General features: G+C 33.1%; 1 protein-coding gene and 1 non-coding gene across 2 annotated transcripts; both read left to right on the top strand.

The window, feature by feature from the left end:
• The first annotated feature begins 4892 nt into the window (after positions 1-4892).
• LOC136037719 (large ribosomal subunit protein eL8-like) lies at positions 4893-21302 on the top strand. The gene is made up of 6 exons (XM_065720490.1): positions 4893-5025; positions 9458-9572; positions 12348-12497; positions 15271-15491; positions 18629-18751; positions 21061-21302. Exons 1-6 carry the CDS (start codon positions 5011-5013, stop codon positions 21244-21246), a joined length of 810 nt encoding a protein of 269 aa, XP_065576562.1. The 5' UTR covers positions 4893-5010; the 3' UTR covers positions 21247-21302.
• LOC136038329 (small nucleolar RNA SNORD36) lies at positions 18487-18561 on the top strand. Its single transcript, XR_010620197.1, has one exon. It is a non-coding gene; the product is annotated as a small nucleolar RNA SNORD36 (small nucleolar RNA).
• Positions 21303-21768: the final 466 nt, after the last annotated feature.

Genomic DNA, 21768 nt, shown 5'->3' with positions numbered 1-21768 from the left:
GTATGAAAGGGGCTGCTTCCTCATCAACGCCCTGTTCTTTATGCTAAAGTTTTTTACTGTTTTAAAAAGAAGAGTTGAGAGAAAGATTAGCTAGTAAAAACTGATGGGAAATAATTCTCAACAGGCTAAAAGGTAAACTGTTGGATGAAAGTTGAAACAGGCTAGCTTATCACTGAAAATACTTTTAGGAATATAACAAAATGGTAATCTATCTTGAATATATTATAGCATTCATTTATTCTCTGTTGTTGCTTATAGCGTAAAAATTAGCAGTACTGACATGCAGAATTATCAGCGTTTGATTATTACGTTTCAAATTCTTGGACAGCTTTTCTGCAATAACGATTTGACATGTAAATAAAAATCCTTTAACTGTATTTTTTAGATGACAGAAAATTGGCTTCAGTGGAAAACCGAATTCCAGTCACAAGCTTTGATAGAGAATAAATCTGGCTTCCAGCTCCCAAAGAATTATGTGTAGCGATTAGAACAGCCTATCCCTATATTTTTTCATGCTTGTTGTCCGACCAGCGTCGTCACTTGCCAATTATTTTTGGAGGGGAAGAATTTTACCGAAGGGCTGGTCGTTTTTACCGACTTTTTCTTATCAAAAATTAGCATGATGCCTTTTTTGAATACGATACGTAAAATCACTGCAAGAGTCCGTAAAACCGCTGCATTTATTTGATTAAGATTAAGATTTCGGTAAAAGTCATGTCAACTTTTCTGGGATAACGATTTGATGTGTAAGAAAAATTCTTTAACAGTATTTTTTAGATGACAGAAAATTGGTTTCAATGGAAAACCAAATTCAAGTCACAAGTATTGATGGAAAATAAAGCTGGCTTCCAGAGAGTTATGTATAACGATTAGAATATTCTATCTTTAGAGATGTTTTTGGAAAACCACACAAGTATTTTCCAACTTTATTGAATAATAGCATTCATGGTTTCTCGTTTAATGTCTGTAGTGTAGAATTATCCGTATATGGCTCTTGCGCTTCAACCTGACAATTTTTTCTTTATAACAATTGTTCGATTTGTAATAGAAATTGTCTAACAATGTTAGCTAGCATTTTTTTTTCGTTAGCTCAAGGAAACAATTGATTTTTATCAAAATTGATCGCTAAAAATTCTTGTTTTTTTAGGGAAATTTTCTAGCTTTTCTAGGGAAGTAGTTTCAATGGCCAAGTAAATGCTTGCTTCCAGTTTCGTCAGCCAAAACTAGCCTTACCATCAAGTAAGAAAACTATTACCAACAGAAACTGGAAACTCACCAAATGGGTAAAAGTAAATATGCCTGGATATTAGTATGCTGCTAGGATTTGGCTTTAAATTATTTTATCATGATGACAAGAATTTACAAAAAAAAGAAAAGTAGTCTGATTCAAAGATTTTATAAAAGCCATTACGGCAACAGTTCCAATTTGATACTAACACTAGCTATAAATGAATGAATGAATGTATTTTATAACCCATCAATAGCACAAAGGCATGGCGATGGAGTATCAAAAAAAAGAGAAAAAAAGAAAGACACATTCAAAAATAGGAACAAATATATACAAAATAAAAACATGAATAAATTAGACTTTTCGAAAAAGTAAACCACTCCAAGGGTGGCAAACCTCTTTTGACGACAATTTTACATACAAATTATCCAGCTGTATGATCGGGTCGAGAACTCCGTAATTTGTTTCAGTATGGTGTTGTGAGACCATATTGGAACACTCAGAAGAAACTTCGCATAACGAAAGAATAGCTTTTTAATCTGCTTCTTATCACTTTCATTCAGAATAACTGTGAACGGAGCTAAGTACAAAACATGGAGGAGAACAACAGCATTATACATTTTCCTGAGGAGCTTTTTTGTCATATTTGTTTGCGACAGCACTAAAGAAGCATAAGCAGCCCGGATTTTCTTTTCAGTTCTAGCCACCAATAACTTTCTTGTTGAAGATATTGAATCTCCAATAGGTAGACCTAGGTAAATACGCTCTTGAGACGAGGCAACGAGTGATCCACCAAGGTTCGCTGAAGTCGAAGCCAGCTCAGACGGGCAATTAAACAAAAGAACTGTATACAGTACGTCTTACTAGCAACCTTATCAAATTTTCTAAATAATTTTTGTGTAAATAAGTCTAAGAAGTCTAGATAATTCTAACCAAAGCGTGAATATTAGCCGAGGAGCTTTATACCCAACAGAAAGTCAATTGAAAACGGAATCACTTTGCTAGCCCACAAGCAAAAATTGGCCTAAAGGGTATTGCCATAACCACCTAGATACAGCGTTTCTAATGCAGAATATTTATACCGTTTCTGGTACAGTTTAGAATTCCTGGTACAGTGCGGTAAATTCAAAAAAAAATCCCAACAGTCAAATTTTCAGGAGGATTTTGAATGTACTTGCTTCTTTTTTTACTCTGATATCTTTCCCAAGTCCCATGTTACCGAAATTGCGTACTATTGCGAAAAAAATTATAGGAAAACCGGTACATTTTATTTTGAAGTATTGGCAACACTGCATAGATACCTAGTAACATCAGGCAGAATGATGATGTGTCAGTGATTATGAGTTTGTGAAGATTAATAACAAAGGCCTCTCACAGTGCTTAAAAATTTTAAGATATATATTAGTATTGCAATTGATTAAGAAAAAAAAATAAGTATCAATTTTTTAGTATGTTAACTCACATTAAGAATAATAATTTGAAAACTGCATGTACCGTACACAGCAATTAATAATCGTCAATTATTGGTACCTCCAATTACCCGATTCAAGCTAATAGGGATGTAATTATTGCTGCGAGACCAACACTTGAAAGTCATAAAAAAATAGGTTGGAATTTCTTATTATAAACCAAATTAACCGTGAAAATAAAAAAATAATAGCTCTAAGAGGATTCGTTTCCAATTACTTTTTTGGCACATCCAATTGCTATACCTTTGGCACGTTTTCTATAAATAATTCTTCTTTCACTTGCTGTTTTTTCTCAATTGTGAAATCTTTATTTTGATGGTAGTTTTTGACCTTTTTCATTTACTCTTTATTGCGTTTACTTTCACTTAAAATTTGGCCATAGCTTTTTGTTTTTCTTCCTCTTTAAAAGCTCTCCGAGTGTGCAGTCAATAATTTTAATACTTATTCATCTATATTGTTTTATCTTTCATTTTTTATTACTGAGTGGTTTAAGCTTTGCTAGTTTTTTATATTCTTTCAATATTCGAATTCGTTTAAACTCTAAAAATCCTTGAAAACATAATTTTCGTCACACTATTTTGAATTGTGTAAAAAATATTCTTTTTTAAAGTAAACTCAATTAAATAAACAAAAAAAACATATGTTTTTACTTTTAGTTTAACCATGCAATATTTAAATTGTCAAAAAGAAAGTTTAAATTTATTTTGCATGAAAATCAACATTTTCTACTACAATTTGTCAATATTTATGCGTAAATTTTGTTTTTGTAGTGTCCTATCCGTTTTTCCTTCTCTTTTTTTCATACTCCTGTGAGTGCATCTTTGTTATATACAAAGGGTAACAATAAACTATTACTATTTGTATAATTATTGCTATTGTTTTTTTTTCAATTATTTCAGTGTGAAAAGGATATACAGGTTTGGATAGTTTCGGAAAACTTATTTGCATCACATTAATTAAATGGTCATTTTAAAAGCAACTAAGTAAGGTAACTGATATCTTTAAAATTTATACATGTCTAGTTGAAGCAGATTAGTAGTTTCACATCTGTAAATTAGGCCTACCACAATGGTTCACTTAAAGTCCGTAAAATTTTGTTTTAAATTGGGATATCTTCTGTATATGAGCCATCACATATCGCTTTAAATTCTTTCGTTAAGTATTTTATGTCACAGAATATATATGTAAAACCATTATGAATAATATGGAAATTTTTATTGACTCTATATGCCTGTTTTATTACGAAAGCCTCAACCCTTATCTTCAAAGTTTTATTGAGGAATGCTATGAAATTAAAGTAGCTAATGAAGAGCAGAAAAAACTTTTCTTGTTTTATAAACGAATTATCAGAAATATTTTCTTTTCTGTTCGAACAAGCTAAGGAATGATAAGATCTTGCTATAGTAACAAGATCTTAGTATTCCAAAATTTCACTAGACAGGGAAAAATTCATTTCCTAGAAAAACAGGATGAGTCTGCCTATTTCTTTTCCGTTAACTATATTTAATTAATATTATTCTTTAACAAAACACAGAAAGTGACAAGTGAAACGAAATGACACTTTCTTTATACAACAGACTTTTAAGTATGTCAACGTTTTACATATTCTAAGAAGTTACGACAGAAAAATGGGGTATATTTAATAAGTCTAATTTAACCATTTCAGCTAATTTAGTCTACTACATGTCTCCTTGTTTTCTAGGGTCTTATTAACCGCAGGTCATCAAATTTTTCCTTCTACATTTCAATTAGTGAAAGCCTCTTCATTTAAACTTTTCTGATAGTTTTTAAAAGCTTCTTTATCTTTCTTGGTAAGCCCTATGACTTCCTTTTCATTTCATCTAAACGGGAAACTGGGACGGCAGTAGCAGTCCACACAAGTCCAGACTACGAGTTTTCCAGAAAACATTTCCAGAAAGCCGCAGGTAATCAAATTTGACCTTCTAGATTTCTCTGCATTTAGCCTTTTCTGAGAGTTTTTAAAAGCTTCTTTATATTTCTTGGTAAGCCCTATGACTTCCCTTTCATTTCATCTATTGGTATCTTTTTGTGTCTTAGTCAGAAACGGGAAACTGGGACGGCAGTAGCAGTCCACACAAATCCAGATTACGAGTTTTCCAGAAAACAACGAATGTAGACGCGGTTTTGTGGATATACTTATAGCCTTTTTAGCGGCCCCTATAATGGTTATGTTTAGATGGCAGAATTATCGAGCCATGAAAACGAATATACAACAAAAGATTAAGTGAAATTTCTTCCATTCTTATCGGAGCAAGGTTGAAGAGAGGACATTTATCATAATTAATCGTCAAGATGGTAATTAAAAAGGTAAAGACTTTCAAACTATTTCTTAGATTTCATACTAACCAGTCTTTTTTACTCATATCTGAGATTTTATATTCATTAGAAAGGGCATTTTCAGCATTAACTAAAAGAAATGGCTCACCCATCAATCATAGTCTTTTAAGTGATAAAATTTTCTTTTGGTGATTAATTTATTAGCTAGAATTTGCTTTTGTCAATTGAAAATTATGCCTACTGTATGGATTTGAAGTTCATAATCGTACTTTAGCAGAAGGGTTTTGACAAATTGGGCTTTGTTATACCAAATTGAGGGTAAATGAGTCAAATTAGACATTGCTGTTAAGGGATAAGAAATAGAAATATACTAGATTTTAAGAAATGAACAAAGCTGTTCCAATCCAAATAGGTATGCCAAGACTAGGTTTTATTCATAAATAGGTATAGACCTGTCACGTAGGTAATTTTCAGGGCCCTCTAGAGGGAGAAGGAGTGGAGGTGGTAACTTTAAAATACCTTCCCGGGACATACTTTAGCCTGTAGACCCATCCCTGAAAGTTTCATTTTCCTAACCTAAACCCTTTCCAAGATAGCAAGAAGTCAATTAACTAGAATTTTACCAGAATATCAACTGCTCAAAATAATAATGCAAATACAATTTAAGTGGTACCATTAGATTCTTTGCATAATGCCATTTTCACATACCATAGTTAACATTCTGACAATCCCTCCTCATGGCTACCACATGTAGCCCTAAATAATACAGGCTAGCCTACTTATCTGACGTATCTCTTGCTCTATATTTGTGTTGATGGTTTTCTTGTTTCATCCAATGCATTTACATTAAGCCTATCTGATTACAAAAGAATATAAAATCTAGGCTATTTGATGTTAAATTATCATTAGGCTACTAGTTTTGTCAATATGAAATACCAGTAGCCTAGAAGGAAGCAAAACCTAATAGGCTAAATAGGTCTAGCTGGCAAATATATCACTACATATTATTGACTTCCCAGTAAAGTGAACATACCACTCAATGCCTTTTTCATGCTCTTTGCAAATAAAATAATTGCTTCTATCACAAATTCAAATTTAAGCACTTTTTGACCTAACCAACCAAAAATAATTTTGGCACTGAGAAAATGCAAGATTATTTTGTCAAAAACAACCAATTAACAACTCATACTTTAATTGGCAATTTGTTGTTTTTAAGAGCTCAGAAATTGCTTAAATTTGAATTTGTGATAGAATCAATTATTATATTTTTAAATAATCTAATAAAGGCATCAAGTGGTATGTTCACTTTATTTGTTAATCAATAATATGAACAGTGATATAATTACCAGCCTAGCTGTTCTCAGAAAAGCAACCACTATATTTGAAAAAGAGGAAAAACAAGCAATTTAGTACTACAATTTTTGTTTCAGTAAGCTGTGTTTCCTTTTGTAGTGTAGAACCTCTGAATATTTACCATCATTTACCAATTTTTACCATTTACCATATAGCCACAATTTTTGTTTCAGTAAGCTGTTTCCTTTTGTAGTGTAGAATCACTGAATATTTACCACCATTTACCATATAGCCACAATTTTTGTTTCAGTAAGCTGTGTTTCCTTTTGTAGTGTAGAACCACTGAATATTTACCATCATTTACCAATTTTTACCATTTACCATATAGCCACAATTTTTGTTTCAGTAAGCCATGTTTCCTTTTGTAGAGTAGAACCACTGAATATTTACCACAAAAGATTTAACTTCATCTAAGACTAACTTTCTATTTTCATTCACATTTTTAAATAAAATTCTATTAAGCCTTCTATTAACCTTAAATATACTAGAAAACTGGCTTTTTCATTTAGAAATGTAGATGACAATGGAAGGAAACATAGAAAGGTGATCAATTAAAAGATGCTGCATATTGAAAAGTAATAATTTCATTGTTTTCTCTTAGATATGTATAGAATAAAGGGTAAAATTATAGCACTTTGTATTACTGGCTTTCCTATAAAATGAATATACCACTTGATGCCCTTTTTTAGGCTCTTTATGAATATAACAATTACTTCTATCTTAAATTGAGATTTAAGTACTTTAATAGGGAAATGAACCAATAAAATTAAATAAAATAAACAAGAAAAGGGCAATTAGCTCTTTTAAAATGATGAATTTTCAGAAAATTATGACAGTTCATGTAACTGACTTACCAATACAGCAAACATACCACTTGACGCCTTTTTTTATGTTCTGTATGAATATAATAATTGCTTCTACTATAATTCAAATTGAAGTATTTTTTAAGCTCTTAAAAATGACAAATTTTCAATTAAGTACAAGTTATCCATTGTTTCCAACAAAATAATAGTGTTTTATCAGTGCTAAAATTATTTATAATAAGGTAAGGTCAGGTTAAAAAGTGCTTAAATTGTAATTTAATGTAGAAGAAATTATTATATTTGTAAAGAGCATAAAAAAGGCATCAAGGGTATGTTCACTTTAGTGGTAAGCCAGTCATATGAGATGGTATAATTTTGCTGAATATAGGGCTATACATAGTGGATAGGGATGTAGTATTTTTCCTGCAGAAGGCCTGCTCTCCTAAACTGTTTCCAGGGGCCTGGTAACAGTTCACATTCTAGAACCCTTTTCCATATGTTTCTTCTGTAATTCTTTAGGACATCTAATGAACATTTCAAGGTACCCTTTTTGTTCAGTATAGTAAAGAATATCACCAAATTTGTATCTAAGGATGGTACAATCCACATTCATTGGGATAAGGGCTGTAAATTATGCAAACTGTCAATTACTCATAGATCATATAGTAGAAAAGAGGGTAGGTGTTTTTGATCTTAGGAGTTTAGTGGCATGGAACTTAGAGATTGTTTTCTTGGTAAAAATAGATCATCAGCATTTTGCTCTGGAAAAGAGGAGGGGCTAGGAGCCCAGAAATAAGCCACAAAAACATTTTTCCCTGATCAATTCAAAAACTACAGTCACATGTCCTTGGGCCAAGAGGACTAATGTACTGGAAATTATCTAAAATATTGGTCAAGAATAGATCAGAAGCCTAGATTATAGCACTAAGTCCTTTCAACCTGTACTTCTTCTCTACTCTTAAGGCATGGAAAAAATGGATTTATGTATAAACTGCTAAGCCCTCAATTTGACCAGGTGTTAAAGAAAAAATCACTTGAATCATAAGAACTACATCTCAAAAACTATAAGATACACTTTTGTCCCAGAAGACTAAGAGTCCATGTTGTACTCCCTTTTTTATGATAATTCTCTTTAAATTGAAGTACCAAAAAAATGAAAATTCAGTTTAAATACTTTTTTTTTATTATTATTCTTATTATCCATCCAAAACTTCAAATGAAGATTAGATCTAATTTTTGTGCCTTGGGCTAGGAAAATTTCAATATGAGAATTCAATGCTTCTTCAAAAATATGCAAGACAATTTTAAAATTTGGCTCATATACTAAAAGGCAAAAATAGTGCTAAGGGCAATTGTACAGACATTTACTCAAGCAAAGAAGGTACAACATATCAAAACAAACAAAGTGTTTGATTACATGGCTATGGGGTATCAATAGCAATAGAAACAACAGTGAAGTTTATTCTTTCAATAAGAACCAATTGGCTAAGGGGGTCAATAAGCAAAGGTTGACACAGGCCATAGTCTTGAAAGCAGAACAGTTATTCTAGACAAAAAGGAGTTCAAGTAAAAACAAATTTTAGGCTAAAATGGGTACTTGTGTATTATTCAGAACACACTTAATAAGTGAAGTTAGGTTCTTTCATGAAAAAAAACTACAATGCAGGTGCATTTTAAATAAATATTTTACATAGAGGGTGGTTAGGTTATGTTAGGTATTTGATATAATGCACCACACTCCCCCTATTGTGCAAATATATAGCCAAACTTTTGATAAAGCTAATGAAATAGAACAAAATATGATGAAAATATAACACTTTATTAGGAAAATTGTAAAATTACAACTTGGAACTCTAACTTAACCTTTGTCTTTGTGGCTATGAAACCAGACTTTCTCATAAAATGTACCTGCATTGTAGCTTGTTTCACAAAAGAACCTAAATTCACTTATTGAGTGTGCTCTGAATAATACAGAAGTACCCTAAAATGTTATAACTGGAAGGGGGGTATTTAGGATCTACTTCTAGGGGGTTTAGGAGATTATGTTTAATGAGGTGCTTGATCAATATTATCCTTTGGCTTCACAGTGGATTGATGCCTATTTGGGAATGCAGGATCCTGGGGTCAGTTTTACTGCAGTAAGTTTGAGCAACAAGCTTACTATTTGTCCCATTAAAAAGGAATCCAACATCTGAAACATTAACTTGACACCAGTAATAACTTCAAGGGATGATTGTCTTTTTTATCAATCTGTGCAATTCTTACTGTACTTAAGTTCCTTTTACTTAAATTATTCTGTTTTTCAGGGAAAGAAGAAGGTAGGAAAGAAGGTAGCCCCTCCTCCCTTGGCTACCAGGAAGGAAGTCACAAAGAAAGTTGAAAACCCTCTCTTTGAAAAGAGACCAAAGAACTTTGGCATTGGTATGTTTTTCTTTTTGTTACTAATAATATTGTCAGTTTTGTGTTATGGGCTTTGGCCTACTATTTCTATGCATTCCTAAGTTTTAGGTGTTAGATCTCAGGATATGGTAGTGAGAAGTAGTAATTGGAATTGAAAAATTATTTCTTGATAAAGTATTTTCCTGTTCCACTGATATAACAGGTAGAAACCTTTCCTAGACATAGCCTATTGTTTCTTTAGAGATTTGTTTTGTGGCAGTGATAAATTCATCATGACAGTAGGTTTTATCCAGGGGGTGGGGTTAGGGTTTGACCCTCTCCTCAAGATTTCTTTCCTTGAATTTCTTTTTTGAATTAAAATGGAATAGTTGTGGGTATCAAACCATGGCTAATTGAAGAAAAATTCAAAACAGATAGTCCAATTGAGTGAGAAGCAAACTTGGCATTAATTCCTCCCTTATTAAGATTGTATAAAAAGGAGGTTAGTTCATTTGTTAATAGATATGTCTCATCTATTATCTGTTCAGGAATCATTGCTAGGGCAGTAGAACCAAGGTAGAAGCAATAGAACTTAAATGTTTCCAAGTGTTTGATCAATTTGGCATAAAAACAACAAAAATACATTCAAATTTATTGATGGATTTAAAAGTTTTTGCGCCTCTCCCCCTCCAAATTGTTACCCTGGATACGCCCTTGCATGACAGTTAAATTATTTTAAACCAAGTGCAACAGGTAAAAAAAAATAGTTATGAGATAATCACTTATTTTTAAACTCAAACTAAAAATATAATTTTTCTATGCTGTATTATTGGCTTTTTGATTTAGATTTCTAGTATAATAATTATTTTATTTTATAAATCTACTCTCTGGTTTTATTTATAAAAATGATAATTTATTAATAGATCTACTGTTCTTTATTACAGTCCTTGTTGCAAGTAAGTAAGCTCGGGAAATTTGTACCTTGATGATGGGTATAATCACTGACATTTTTTTGCAATATACACTTTCTAATATTTATAAAATATATGTACTACCTAAGATTTATAGATTTGCTGAAATTCAAAATGCTGTTTGTCCTGTAAGTCCCCAAAATGTTTTAACTTAGCCCTGTTTTCAGTTAGATACTTGTAATGGCTGTATAAACCATTTTCTGATCAGGAACTATCATGTGGATTGATTCTGATAAGCCCCATTTCTTCATTATCATCACTGGCTACAAAACTTGCCAAAACCTTCAAACTGTATAGTAAGTTTGTAATCTGGATTGTGAATAGGCTACTTCACTGACAATCTAGATCAGTGGTGTCCAAGCTTTGTTTTACCATAGCTCCCTAAAAATGTTAGATCATATTGTACCTCCCTTCCAGTTTGTAAAATAATACAGACTGCATGATTTTTTGGTACTACGAAATTTATTTAGACAATAACTTAAAAACAGAAGAAAGCAAATAAAAATTTATGTTGTCTTTAAAGAGATGAATTTGCTTATCTATAATTAGCTCAAACCTTTTTTACTACAACCAAACGAGTATGATGTTTCGGTTTCATTTTAGCTAATACAGAAAATCCTGTTTTGTATCAAGAAGACTGCAGACAGCATCAATTAAGTTTTATTTGACAAAATATATTTACTATCAATATCCAGCCCAGATTGAATTAGAGACATATTCTGGAAATATTCGCTTAAAGAAGCATCACAGGCTAATTTTATCAAGTTTATTTTTATTGCATATCAATCCAAATTTGTCTTCAAAATTATCTTCACTTCACAACAAATTTTCTCATATTAGATCTCACTTGCTCTGTGGAGCAAGTAATGCATACAGAGAACATTACTTGTTTTCATTTCAATTAGTACTGGAAGGCCAGTTTTTTGTCTTGGCAGTGACTTTGCATCATCTGTATGTTTTTCTTGTGAAAAAATTGACGATAATATTAAAATATCACTTTGAAAGGAACGAGTTTGCAAAAAGATGTATGATAAGTTATATTATTCTCTTTGATACATCAAAGTTCTGCAATTAAATATACTGTTTTAGCTACATCAGTTCCTTCTATTTAAAATGAATTCTGTACTCCTTATCTGAGAAACTAATTGATTGGAAAGATTATTCCAATCAATTAGGATGTCATAAATAAAAATTTAAAGGAAGTGGGAACTTCCTGGGAGGGTGTAAAGAGAGAGGTCTTGAATAGATTAGGTTGGAGGAGCTCGCGTAGCTGTGTTGACCTCGGGCGGCTTGGTCTTGCAGTGAGTTATTAGTAGTAGTAATAGTATTCTAGTAATGTAAAGAGTAAGGAAGGGCGAGTCGAATATGTTCTAGATGCCTATCCATTGTCCTTTCCAACCTTGATACAAAAAACAATCAATGGAAAGGTTCTATTTTAGAATATGTGGGAACTTAAGCTTTCTGGTACAAAAAAATGCTAGACAACGTTTAAACAATTATTAAAGGATCTGTTATGCATCTTAAAGGAACTTCGAATTATTGCTGTTGCCATATTAAATTTTTCTTAAAATAAGTCTTATGCCATTCTTGCGAGTTAGTATAGCTGCATTTCTGCCTTTTACAGTACAAGGGCTGGGTTCTGATGGTACAAACATTGCCTAAGAAAGAATGCCTATTGAAATCTTATTTCCTGTTGCTTTTCAAGATCTATTAAAATGATGTAATTTGTTTGAATTTCTTCACCTGAGTGGTTAACCATGCTGTTAAATTGACATCTGATCCTTTTTTGGGTTGCTAGATGTATCATTATTCATGGAATACAATTTTAAATGAGTTCAATTTTTAGGTCAGGATATCCAGCCAAAGCGGGATTTGAGCCGTTTTGTCAGATGGCCCAAGTATATTCGTCTTCAGAGGCAAGAGTCTATCCTTCAAAAGCGTTTGAAGGTCCCACCTCCTATTCACCAATTCAAGAGCACCCTTGATCGTCAAACAGGTATTTAATGTATAACTTGCACTGCGGCACATGTGCTGCTGTTATACTGCTGCACAAATTTCAGTACTAAGTCCTTTTGGGATAATGATGTACTTATTTACCCCTAAGCTATCTCTCATTTGAGAGTGGTGCAATGATGGGGATTGTTTGTGCATTCAGGAGGTATGTAATGGTTATAGAGCTTTTTTCAATGTACTGAAAATTATAATAATTAGGCAAATTGCTCATTATGTATATCTTCCAAGGTAGCCATATCTTTCGAAAATTGTGAGGAAGTTATAGAAAACCCTGTGGAATATGGGAGAACCTCCCCATCTTTAGATTTTAATTTTCTCTTGATGTTATTATTATTTTATGTTACATGTTTTATCGCTTATTAGATTTTTCGATTATTTGTATTTAAAAGTAAATTATTATTGATATTAAATATAAATAGGTATTTCAAAATAAAACTTTTTTGGCTGATATGAAAGGGTTTATATTCTCAATATTTCAGTTAGTTGTAATAGGACTTAAGCTTAAAGTATAGCTGAGCAGCTAGTATAAACTTTTCATCCTTCTTATCACAACCAACCAACAGACGTGCAGAGACGATGTACATGCTCTCTACTTATGGCTGCTGTAAAGCCAAAGTGACTATCTAGAGCAGAACACTAACTATTTAAATCATGAATTAACACATTGCTGGATTGGGGGCACCTAAGATTCCCCTCCCCCTCTAGACTTTGATAAACTTTTTCGGTATTTTCATTCTAAAACGGCAGTTATTCCTACTTTCCTGAAAATATCATAAAAAATTCATGGGGAGAATTAAAAACGTTTGTTTTAATAAAATGGTAATACTGATGATTTGGTTTATCAAAAACTTTGTCCGAGGGGGTTGCCAAAATACACTTAGTATGATGATAAGTATATATCCAAATTGACCCCGTCCAAAAACCAAATGAAGTGACCACACTGATAAGGATCAGCAATAACTGTCTTTATGAACAGGGTTGCAATGTACAGATTCCAAAATACAGCATCCCAATTGCACTGAAAATAAGATAATGCTCTGCTTTATTATGAACATAATAATTGTAAAGATCCATGGCAAACGTCATTACTGTTTCTCGATAGTGACTATTAGAGAGGAGAATCACATTAAACAAAGATAGTATGATACTGCTATAAATGAATGTAATTACGTTGAACTTGTAATGGATTGAAAATATCTCAACATGAGCAAGGCCCTGTCGCCTGCTAAACGGTCTAGAGGTCAGAACGTAATTTTTTATTTTTCCAAAAACAACTTATATTAAATGTACAAATACTAGTGTTGTTACCTCTCTCAAACCCTATAAACGACTTAATTATCATTCATGTTTTGTTTATAACAATGTGCATATGAACGGAAAAAAAAATATAAAATACTTATTGACGACATGACTGCCTGTCCATGGATTATTCTTTATGTTTGATTGTGTGTGGCTATGCTGTTTGACCTATGTGATTGTATGGATGAGTAGGGTTAAGGCCTCATTCAAGTGCTGGTCTATATTAATCACTAATTTAGGAAAACAGTCTTCCTTTTCTCCTTCTGTCTTTTTTTTTTTTTTTTTTTTTTTTTTTTTTTTTTTTTTTTTTTTTTTTTTGTGTTTGTGCTGTAGCATTGGTGATTTCTCTTTTCATGATAATTAAATGAATTGCTAGAAGCTGAACCAATTTTTCAGTGTTATCATTATCAAAGAAAAATGTTAAAATTTTATTTGGTTTTCAGCAGTAGATGTTATTTTATGTTTGTTGCGAGTTTTGTATGAATTTTTGTAATGACTTAAATTTCTGCTTGTCCTAGATGCTAGTATGATGCTTTCATTTTCTGTTAAAACTTCTTTTTTTGGAGATTATTTTTAAAGTAATAACATCTAAAATGATATGGTCATGCTACAAAATAGAATCGTATTAAGCTTTTTATATTTGAAACTTAGGGAGAGATTAAAAGAAAAAAATAGGAATAACGGGGCCTTTTATAATAACTGCCTACCTGTCGCATAGTAATCTATGCTCCCGGTTAGATTTGGTTTGGAAGATGGCCCAGTAGATGATGAGAGGAAGTTTTTTCGCTTCTGACCTTACCCTGGGTTGTTAGTCCTATCTTCAGAATTGTTGTAAAATGAAACTATCCTAGGGTTTATTAGGAGGCACAAGAGTGTTAGGCAGTGAAATATATTATTTTTAGAACTATTATTTCACTCTAATATCACTATTTACCTATTTTTGCTACATATTACATGGCTAGTGTACTTTCAGCCTATATTATTTAATTTTGTTACTGGTCAGTTATTTTATTATGAGTTGTATAACTGTTCGGTTGTAATAAGTTGCATATTAAACAAAATGTATATAGAAAGGAAAAAGATCCTCCTGAGCCAATGGTGGTCTATAGGCTGTCAACTTGACGTTCCAGTCGCTGGGTCCTTTTTGCAAGGACAAGTAGCGTGTAACTCAACCTTGAAGCAGGTTGTGTTACACCCCAAGCCCTCTATTGCTAACTCTGTCCTACCACAGGGTTAAAATAAAAATATCCTAGGCTCATTTAGAGATGAGTGGGAGACAAGAAAATTGAATTATTATTAGCTTGTTACATAATTCTATTTTTTACTATTGTATTGCTAACTGTTAATAAATATTAGCCACCATGATCTAAAATTTGTGCCCTTTAGACTAAATATGACCATAATCCATACATGTTGTCTGTTTTGTAAAGTAGTCAATGTGTATTGTTTGTTTTCAGCTGTACAAATGTTCAAACTTTTGGACAAATACAAGCCAGAGTCAAAACAAGCTAAAAGGCAACGCTTGAGGGCCCAGGCTGAAGCCAAGGCTGCTGGTAAGGAAGTGCCGGTAACCAAACGACCTGCTGTTGTTCGTCAGGGAATTAACGATGTCACTCGCTTAGTTGAACAGAAAAAGGCGCAGTTGGTTGTTATTGCTCATGATGTTAACCCAGTTGAAGTGAGTTTTTCACTTTTGGCATTGAAAATGATTTATTGAAATGGACATTTTATAATAAATCAAAAATAAGTTGTTTTATGAGCTTATTAATGAGAATAAGCTTGGCTTAAAAGGTGCGATGAGCACTTGAGTTTCCAAATCGTTTATGGTAATTTTTAGAGGGATCTAGTTGAAACTTTTAGTGAGTCTGGTGGGTGAAGTGGATTTCAAATACACTAATAAGGTCATCTTCATTGGCTGTATTGTCAGTTTATTTTAACATTATTTTTTTTGCAAGATTTGTGGTGTGTTAAAGATACAGGTTGAATTATTTACAATTTTCGTATCCCAAAATACCAGATAATAATCAAAACTTGTTAATTTTTGGATTATAAATGTAGGGAAATTTTTTGACTTCTTGCTTATTAAAAAAAAAGTAAAGGATACAGAATTGGACCCTTTTAAAGTCAAAACTGGCGGTGCTTATCTCCGTCAGGAAGTGCAATGGGGTTGGGGATCTGCCGTCCTCTGCTTTCGCAAACCCTTCCTGCTTGCCTTCCCCAGATTTCTCCAGATACCAATTTAGAGCTTGATGGACTGTGGCTGAGCTTACAGTCCTGCCACTAACCCCTGTCCTAACCCAAATAACCAGCCACACCAGGAATCGAACCTCCACCCTTTGGACAAAAAAATTCAAATCTAGCGCACCAACCCTGCTTTTGCTTATTTTGAGCACATAGATGGTTGAATATGCAGATATGAGCGATTTTAGCTTGAAAAAAAGGAAAGAATAAAGGATAAAAAAGGAAAGAATATGGGACTAGACTTTGTAGTTCAAAGCGACAGTGCTGATATTAGTTTTATTCCCCTTCAGCAAAGAAGTGCAATAGTGGGGGTTTAGCTATCCTGTGCTTCTGTACTTCCTGCCTGTTCATCTTCTTTAATTTTATCCAGTTACTCGGTTAGACCTAGGACGACTCTTGGTGAGTTGCATGTGGCTGACCCCCATACCAAACCAAATAACTAGTGACACCAGGACTCGAACCTCTGTCCTTACGAACACAGTGTTTTACCATGAAGGAAATAGCTAGTGATTGTCTTCTGAAATTCAAGTAAATAACAATCTGTATTTAAACCTGGGTAGCTCCTCTGATGCATAGTGGGGTATTGGACAGTAATGGGTCGAAGTCCGTGTGAGACGATCCTGAGCCAAATACCACAGCTCGTTGAGGGTTGATGGTAGGACTTGCTTCACCTTAAAAGGAATTACCAATCGTGACGTGTTGTTGGCCTCTATTCTGGTTGAACTTTAAATGGTCTTCAAGTTCGCTTATCTTCCTTAATTGGAAGTAATTGTACACGTAATTGTTTATTTTATTCAAAATGTTTTTTTATATATATAAGAAAGAGCTATGTTCAAAATTAAAATGTGGATTGCGATTTCATTCATATTTGGTTTTCGGAATCAGTGGCTGTTTCAGGATTTTAGTAATATGTAATAAAATTTTGACGAAATTTAGTTTTAAAATGGGCTTTTAATGCTCATGCATTCCCTTTGTGTGCCAGTAGTTATAAACATGCTTGTTGGTTTTTTCGAAACATCTTTAATAGGTGACTTGATTTTATCTTTGAATAAATTGGACGGTGCTAGGGGAGGACTAATGTACTTCCCCCCATCCTTAGGATCTGCAACTGACTGGGGTGTGTGGTATAGGCTATTGTCATGTTTGGTGCTTATCAGCGCTCTGTTACATCTTGTCTTGTACTATTGAAGCCAGGGTTTCCTTGTACTGTTAATAATAATATAGCTACAGATATAACTGTTTCACAGTTCCTTTCTGTTATCTTTTAATTGTGTATAATCAGTAGATTTTAACTTAGGATATTTTACTTTAAATTGGGATGCACCACATTCCCTTGATTACTGTTACACTTCTCTCTTTCGTTTTTTTTTATTTAAAAAGGCTTAGCCTGTAGATTAGCTTTTACACTTGCTAATTTTTGTATTACTAAGCTATCAATTTGACCCCTTTTTTCTTCTGAAAAAATAGTACTTGGAAATCTTTGAAATCCAATCTTTAATACATTTTATAAAGCAGTATCTTGGAAGAAAAAGATAATTTATATTATTATATTAGTGAATAGTAATTGCTGTTCAAAGGTTGAAATCAGTATCTTTTTAAAAGCCAAACCTGTAAAACAAGTGCATAAAAACCCAAAATGAAGATTAACTAAAGGGTAAATAATGATTCTGAGCAAGTTTTCTTTAATATTTTAACGAAAAATAGTTGACCTGGATCAATGGTATCTTCAGAAATTTTCAGGGTTCGACATTTGATATGTTTCCCAAATGTCCCATTCACCTGTCCATAGAGCGAATTAACTTAGGCTATTCTATTTTAAATTGGGACGTATCACATTATCTTGATTACTGTTACTATTCATTTATTATTATTTTATTATTATTTAAAAAGACTTATCCTGCAGATTAGCTTTTAGACTCAAATTTTTTTACTATTAAGCAATAAATTTGAGCCTTTTTTTCTTCTGGAGAAATAATACTGTGGAAAAAGTTCGATATCTTATCATTACGTACTGTGCTTTTGTGGACCTGATTTTTTGTTATTGTGCATTCTTGGGTAATTTATTTTTTAGAACTTATTGTATCTTCTATTTTCTTTGTACAAGTTTTGATTCAGTTTGAAATCTGGTACATGGCAACGATTTTTTTCCGAGGGGAGGGGGGGGGGGTAATAAAGCCTTTCCTTTGTTTTGGGAAATTGCTTCTTTTTCTTTCTTTTACCAACTGTGACAAAGGAAATTTAAATTTATGATGATATTTTTAAAACCCGGTAGGTATTTCTGTTGGAAACAAAATGAACTAAAGCTTTTTCAGTTGTAAATATACTTACAATTAAATTATATTTCTTGTACCAGGGTGATGGCCACATTTTGAGTTGCATCCTCAATTTGTAGTTGTAGTATTGGAATGGCTGAGCTAGATCGACATTGCCAAATGACATGATGAAACCATTATTACTCTGGACATCCACTGACAGTTTAAAAACGAGCTTTTTAACCCTGAGTTATTCTAGTTTTTGAACGATCCTAGGAAATGAGCAAAAACCATTTTGATTAAACTTTTTATTCCCTTTCAGCTTGTTATCTTCCTTCCATCACTCTGCCGAAAGATGGGCGTCCCCTATTGTATTGTTAAGGATAAGTCTCGGCTTGGCAGGCTCGTCCGCAGGAAGACATGTTCCGCTGTTGCTCTTACACAGGTAAAGAACTTGCTCTAATAAATACTTCATATCTTTTTAAATCCTGTTTTGTCCTGTGGTTTTAATTTGTCATCAAAAGACGACAATTTTGCTATCATCTATAGCTGCTGATTTAGTTGTATCCATCTACTGAATTACGTTTTCACCTTTAAATATGTTGAAAATCGTTACAGAAAGGATGGCCTTTCTATATTTTAGCCATGTTTACATACTCCAGATAAATTTGGAGTAATATTATAGTTCTGGCTAGGTAAATAGATAGGTCTGAGACAATGAATTCGTAGATTCGGTTATCTTGTTGTTTTTCTAGTTACAGCTGCTTGGCTATGGCAGAGTTTGCTTGTTTCAAATAAAAAAATACCTTAAGTGCCTTCTAGTGAGAGTATTAACCTGACGCATAAAAATTATGTTTCTATTTTTGTGAAACATAATGCAGTCGAAATGCGAATACTTTTTATGTAGAGATCGTCGGTTTTTCAGCAAAAGCCGAAAACTGATAGTTAAATTTATGGACTCTAGGTTCTTCTTGATCACGAAGCCTCTAACAACCTAAATCTGAATCTCAGTTGCTGCGTGACTGTTGAAAAATAACTTACGAAAACTTGTTCACGAAATTTATAAACTTTATTATTGTACTCTTTTTTTACTGTTATTTGTTTTTGTATTCGCGTGAATAAAGATCCCCTCCACCCCAAAAAAGTTTACCCCATTTCCTCTACCCCATGTTTTTTGGCGATAATTTTACATTATTATTAAAACCATGTGCCACTTAGTGATTGGGAACTTGACAACACTATTACAGGAGCAAATATTTCGCCTGATTTGACCCGGCGCTGTTAAAAGAATTGTAATGAACTAGCAGAGGCGGTTTTAGGGGAGAGACAGAAGGGGGACTTGGCCCGGGTGCAGAAACTTTTGGGGCATAAAATTAAACGATGGAAAAATTCAACAACTCTAATCGTTCTCTAAGTTGTGACATTTTATTTTTATTAATAAAGTAGATGGTGCAGTTAATTAATGAAAATAACCAATAAATAATTACTTATAAATTAATTTAGTAATAAGTAAATAGTTCAAATAATAAATTGAAAATAATTTTGGTAAAATTTGTCCTGAAAATTTTGTGGGAGACAATTAAGATCTTGTCCCAGGCGCAAGAGAGGCCCGAACCGCCACTGAACTGTCTATGTAAGTAAAGTAATATACTTTCCTTTGTGTGTGAACATGAGTCATGGAGTCTACCAAAGAATGTGGATAGAAGACTGCTTGGCTTCGTGAACAGGTGCTAAAGTACCAAGGATAATGAAAGTGTCCTTTATATCTAGTTATACTCTTTTTGGTCGTAATGGGTGCCAAATTTAAAAATTAAGAGGAACATGGATGACTAATCAAAAACTAATGGCGTCTAACAGTTTAGAAAGGTGCACCTTTTCACTGCAGATATATTAAGTGTAGTTGACTTTACTAAACAACAGATTACAAATGTTTTTATGGATGAAAAGTGTTGTCGAATTGAACAAAGTAGTTTCGCATCTTTATTAAAGCATGCTGCCGAAAATGAGGTGTTTAGGGCAAGCAAGAGATTAAGCCAGTTTTATTTGGAGAGTTTTGAGGGGTAAGTTTCATCGAGGCAACACTGACGAATATATGGTAAACATAGGTCTGTAGTAATGAATTCAAAAAAATGATGTTGGTTGTATTAGGAGTATGCAACTCGTATGAAGAATGGACATGAAGGCAGATATTCTTGGCAAACGTTGCAAATTTGTAAGACTTGCTGGTTGTCTAACTAGCAAAAAGTGTACTAAATGAGATTGAGTAAATAAATCTTTGATTTTCAAACATTCGGAATGGAAATGTTTTTTTTTCTACTGGGGGAAAATTTAAGTTAATGAATGTAAAAAAAAAATGGTAAAATGAATGTTAATCTAGGATATGTTTCGGCTGAAAGCTGGTACAAAAACACTCATATTTAAAAAATATGGGCGTTTTTTGGCTTTTGAAATGCGAGTTTTGTCCACCCCTTTACTTAAACAGAGATTGAATCAATAGCTGTCAGATTATTGTTGGCTTTCGTCATTTATTCCACCTCAAAGTAAATAGTGGCTTAGGGCTAATCGGAAATATCGCAGAATTTTCTCTATGATTCCCTGTCTTTATTTTGATGCTGATTTTGAATGATGAATATAAATTTAGAGCCAATCCCATGATATACCATGATATGACTCCTTTTTCCTGACATGATACTAAATGAATATATAGCAAAATAAGAAATTGTGAAGTGGCTGCTAATATTTACTATTTCATAGGTTGAAGCTGGAGACCGCAATGCGCTGGCCAAACTGATTGAGACCGTGAAGACCAATTACAACGACAGGTTTGAAGAGATCAAGAAACACTGGGGAGGTGGAACCCTTGGCTCTAAATCTAACGCCAGGATTGCCAAAATTGAAAAAGCCAAGGCCAAGGAAATGGCTCAAAAACAACAGAGCTAGACATTATTCTTTTGTTAACCACCAATGTTAAACAATACATGGATGGTTTCAAATGATTTAGTTTTTGTTCTAATGTTACACCAGAAAATTAATAGACAAAAAGCAAATTTTGTACGAAAGGTATATAACACCACTGACCCCTACCTCCAGCTACTTGTTATTACGACTGCATGTGACTGTGACTATTTGCAAGTGCCATTATTTATGTTATATATCTTCTTACCAAAAACAGCACCTGGAATCTATAATAGACTCCTTCCCGCTTCTAGGAGGTTTCTTCTCAATACACAATTTATGCAACGAAAATCTGTCACTCTAACTACTTGTGATCACGACTAATCGTGACTCCGGCTTCTTGCGACTGTGACAACTCTTGTCTGGATTAATAGCGTCTGTACCTGCCCGCGAATGGGACTCCGACCACTACTGCTACTACTCCTATTGTCGGAATAAGGCTCGGGAGAGACAGGGTTATTAAGCTGGAAATTTCATGGAATGTTGAGGGGGATGGAATTAATTCAA

Source organism: Artemia franciscana, chromosome 17 (genome assembly GCF_032884065.1).
Source record: "Artemia franciscana chromosome 17, ASM3288406v1, whole genome shotgun sequence".
In the NCBI taxonomy this organism is placed as follows: domain Eukaryota; kingdom Metazoa; phylum Arthropoda; class Branchiopoda; order Anostraca; family Artemiidae; genus Artemia; species Artemia franciscana.
This window is presented reverse-complemented; position numbering and strand designations above follow the sequence as displayed.

What these genes read in the sequence shown, in the direction of transcription:
- LOC136037719 (XM_065720490.1), top strand. An exon ending in CACCCTTGATCGTCAAACAG is followed by an intron (nt 12,498 to 15,270) that starts GTATTTAATGTA and finishes GTTTGTTTTCAG; the next exon opens with CTGTACAAATGTTCAAACTT. An exon ending in ATGATGTTAACCCAGTTGAA is followed by an intron (nt 15,492 to 18,628) that starts GTGAGTTTTTCA and finishes ATTCCCTTTCAG; the next exon opens with CTTGTTATCTTCCTTCCATC.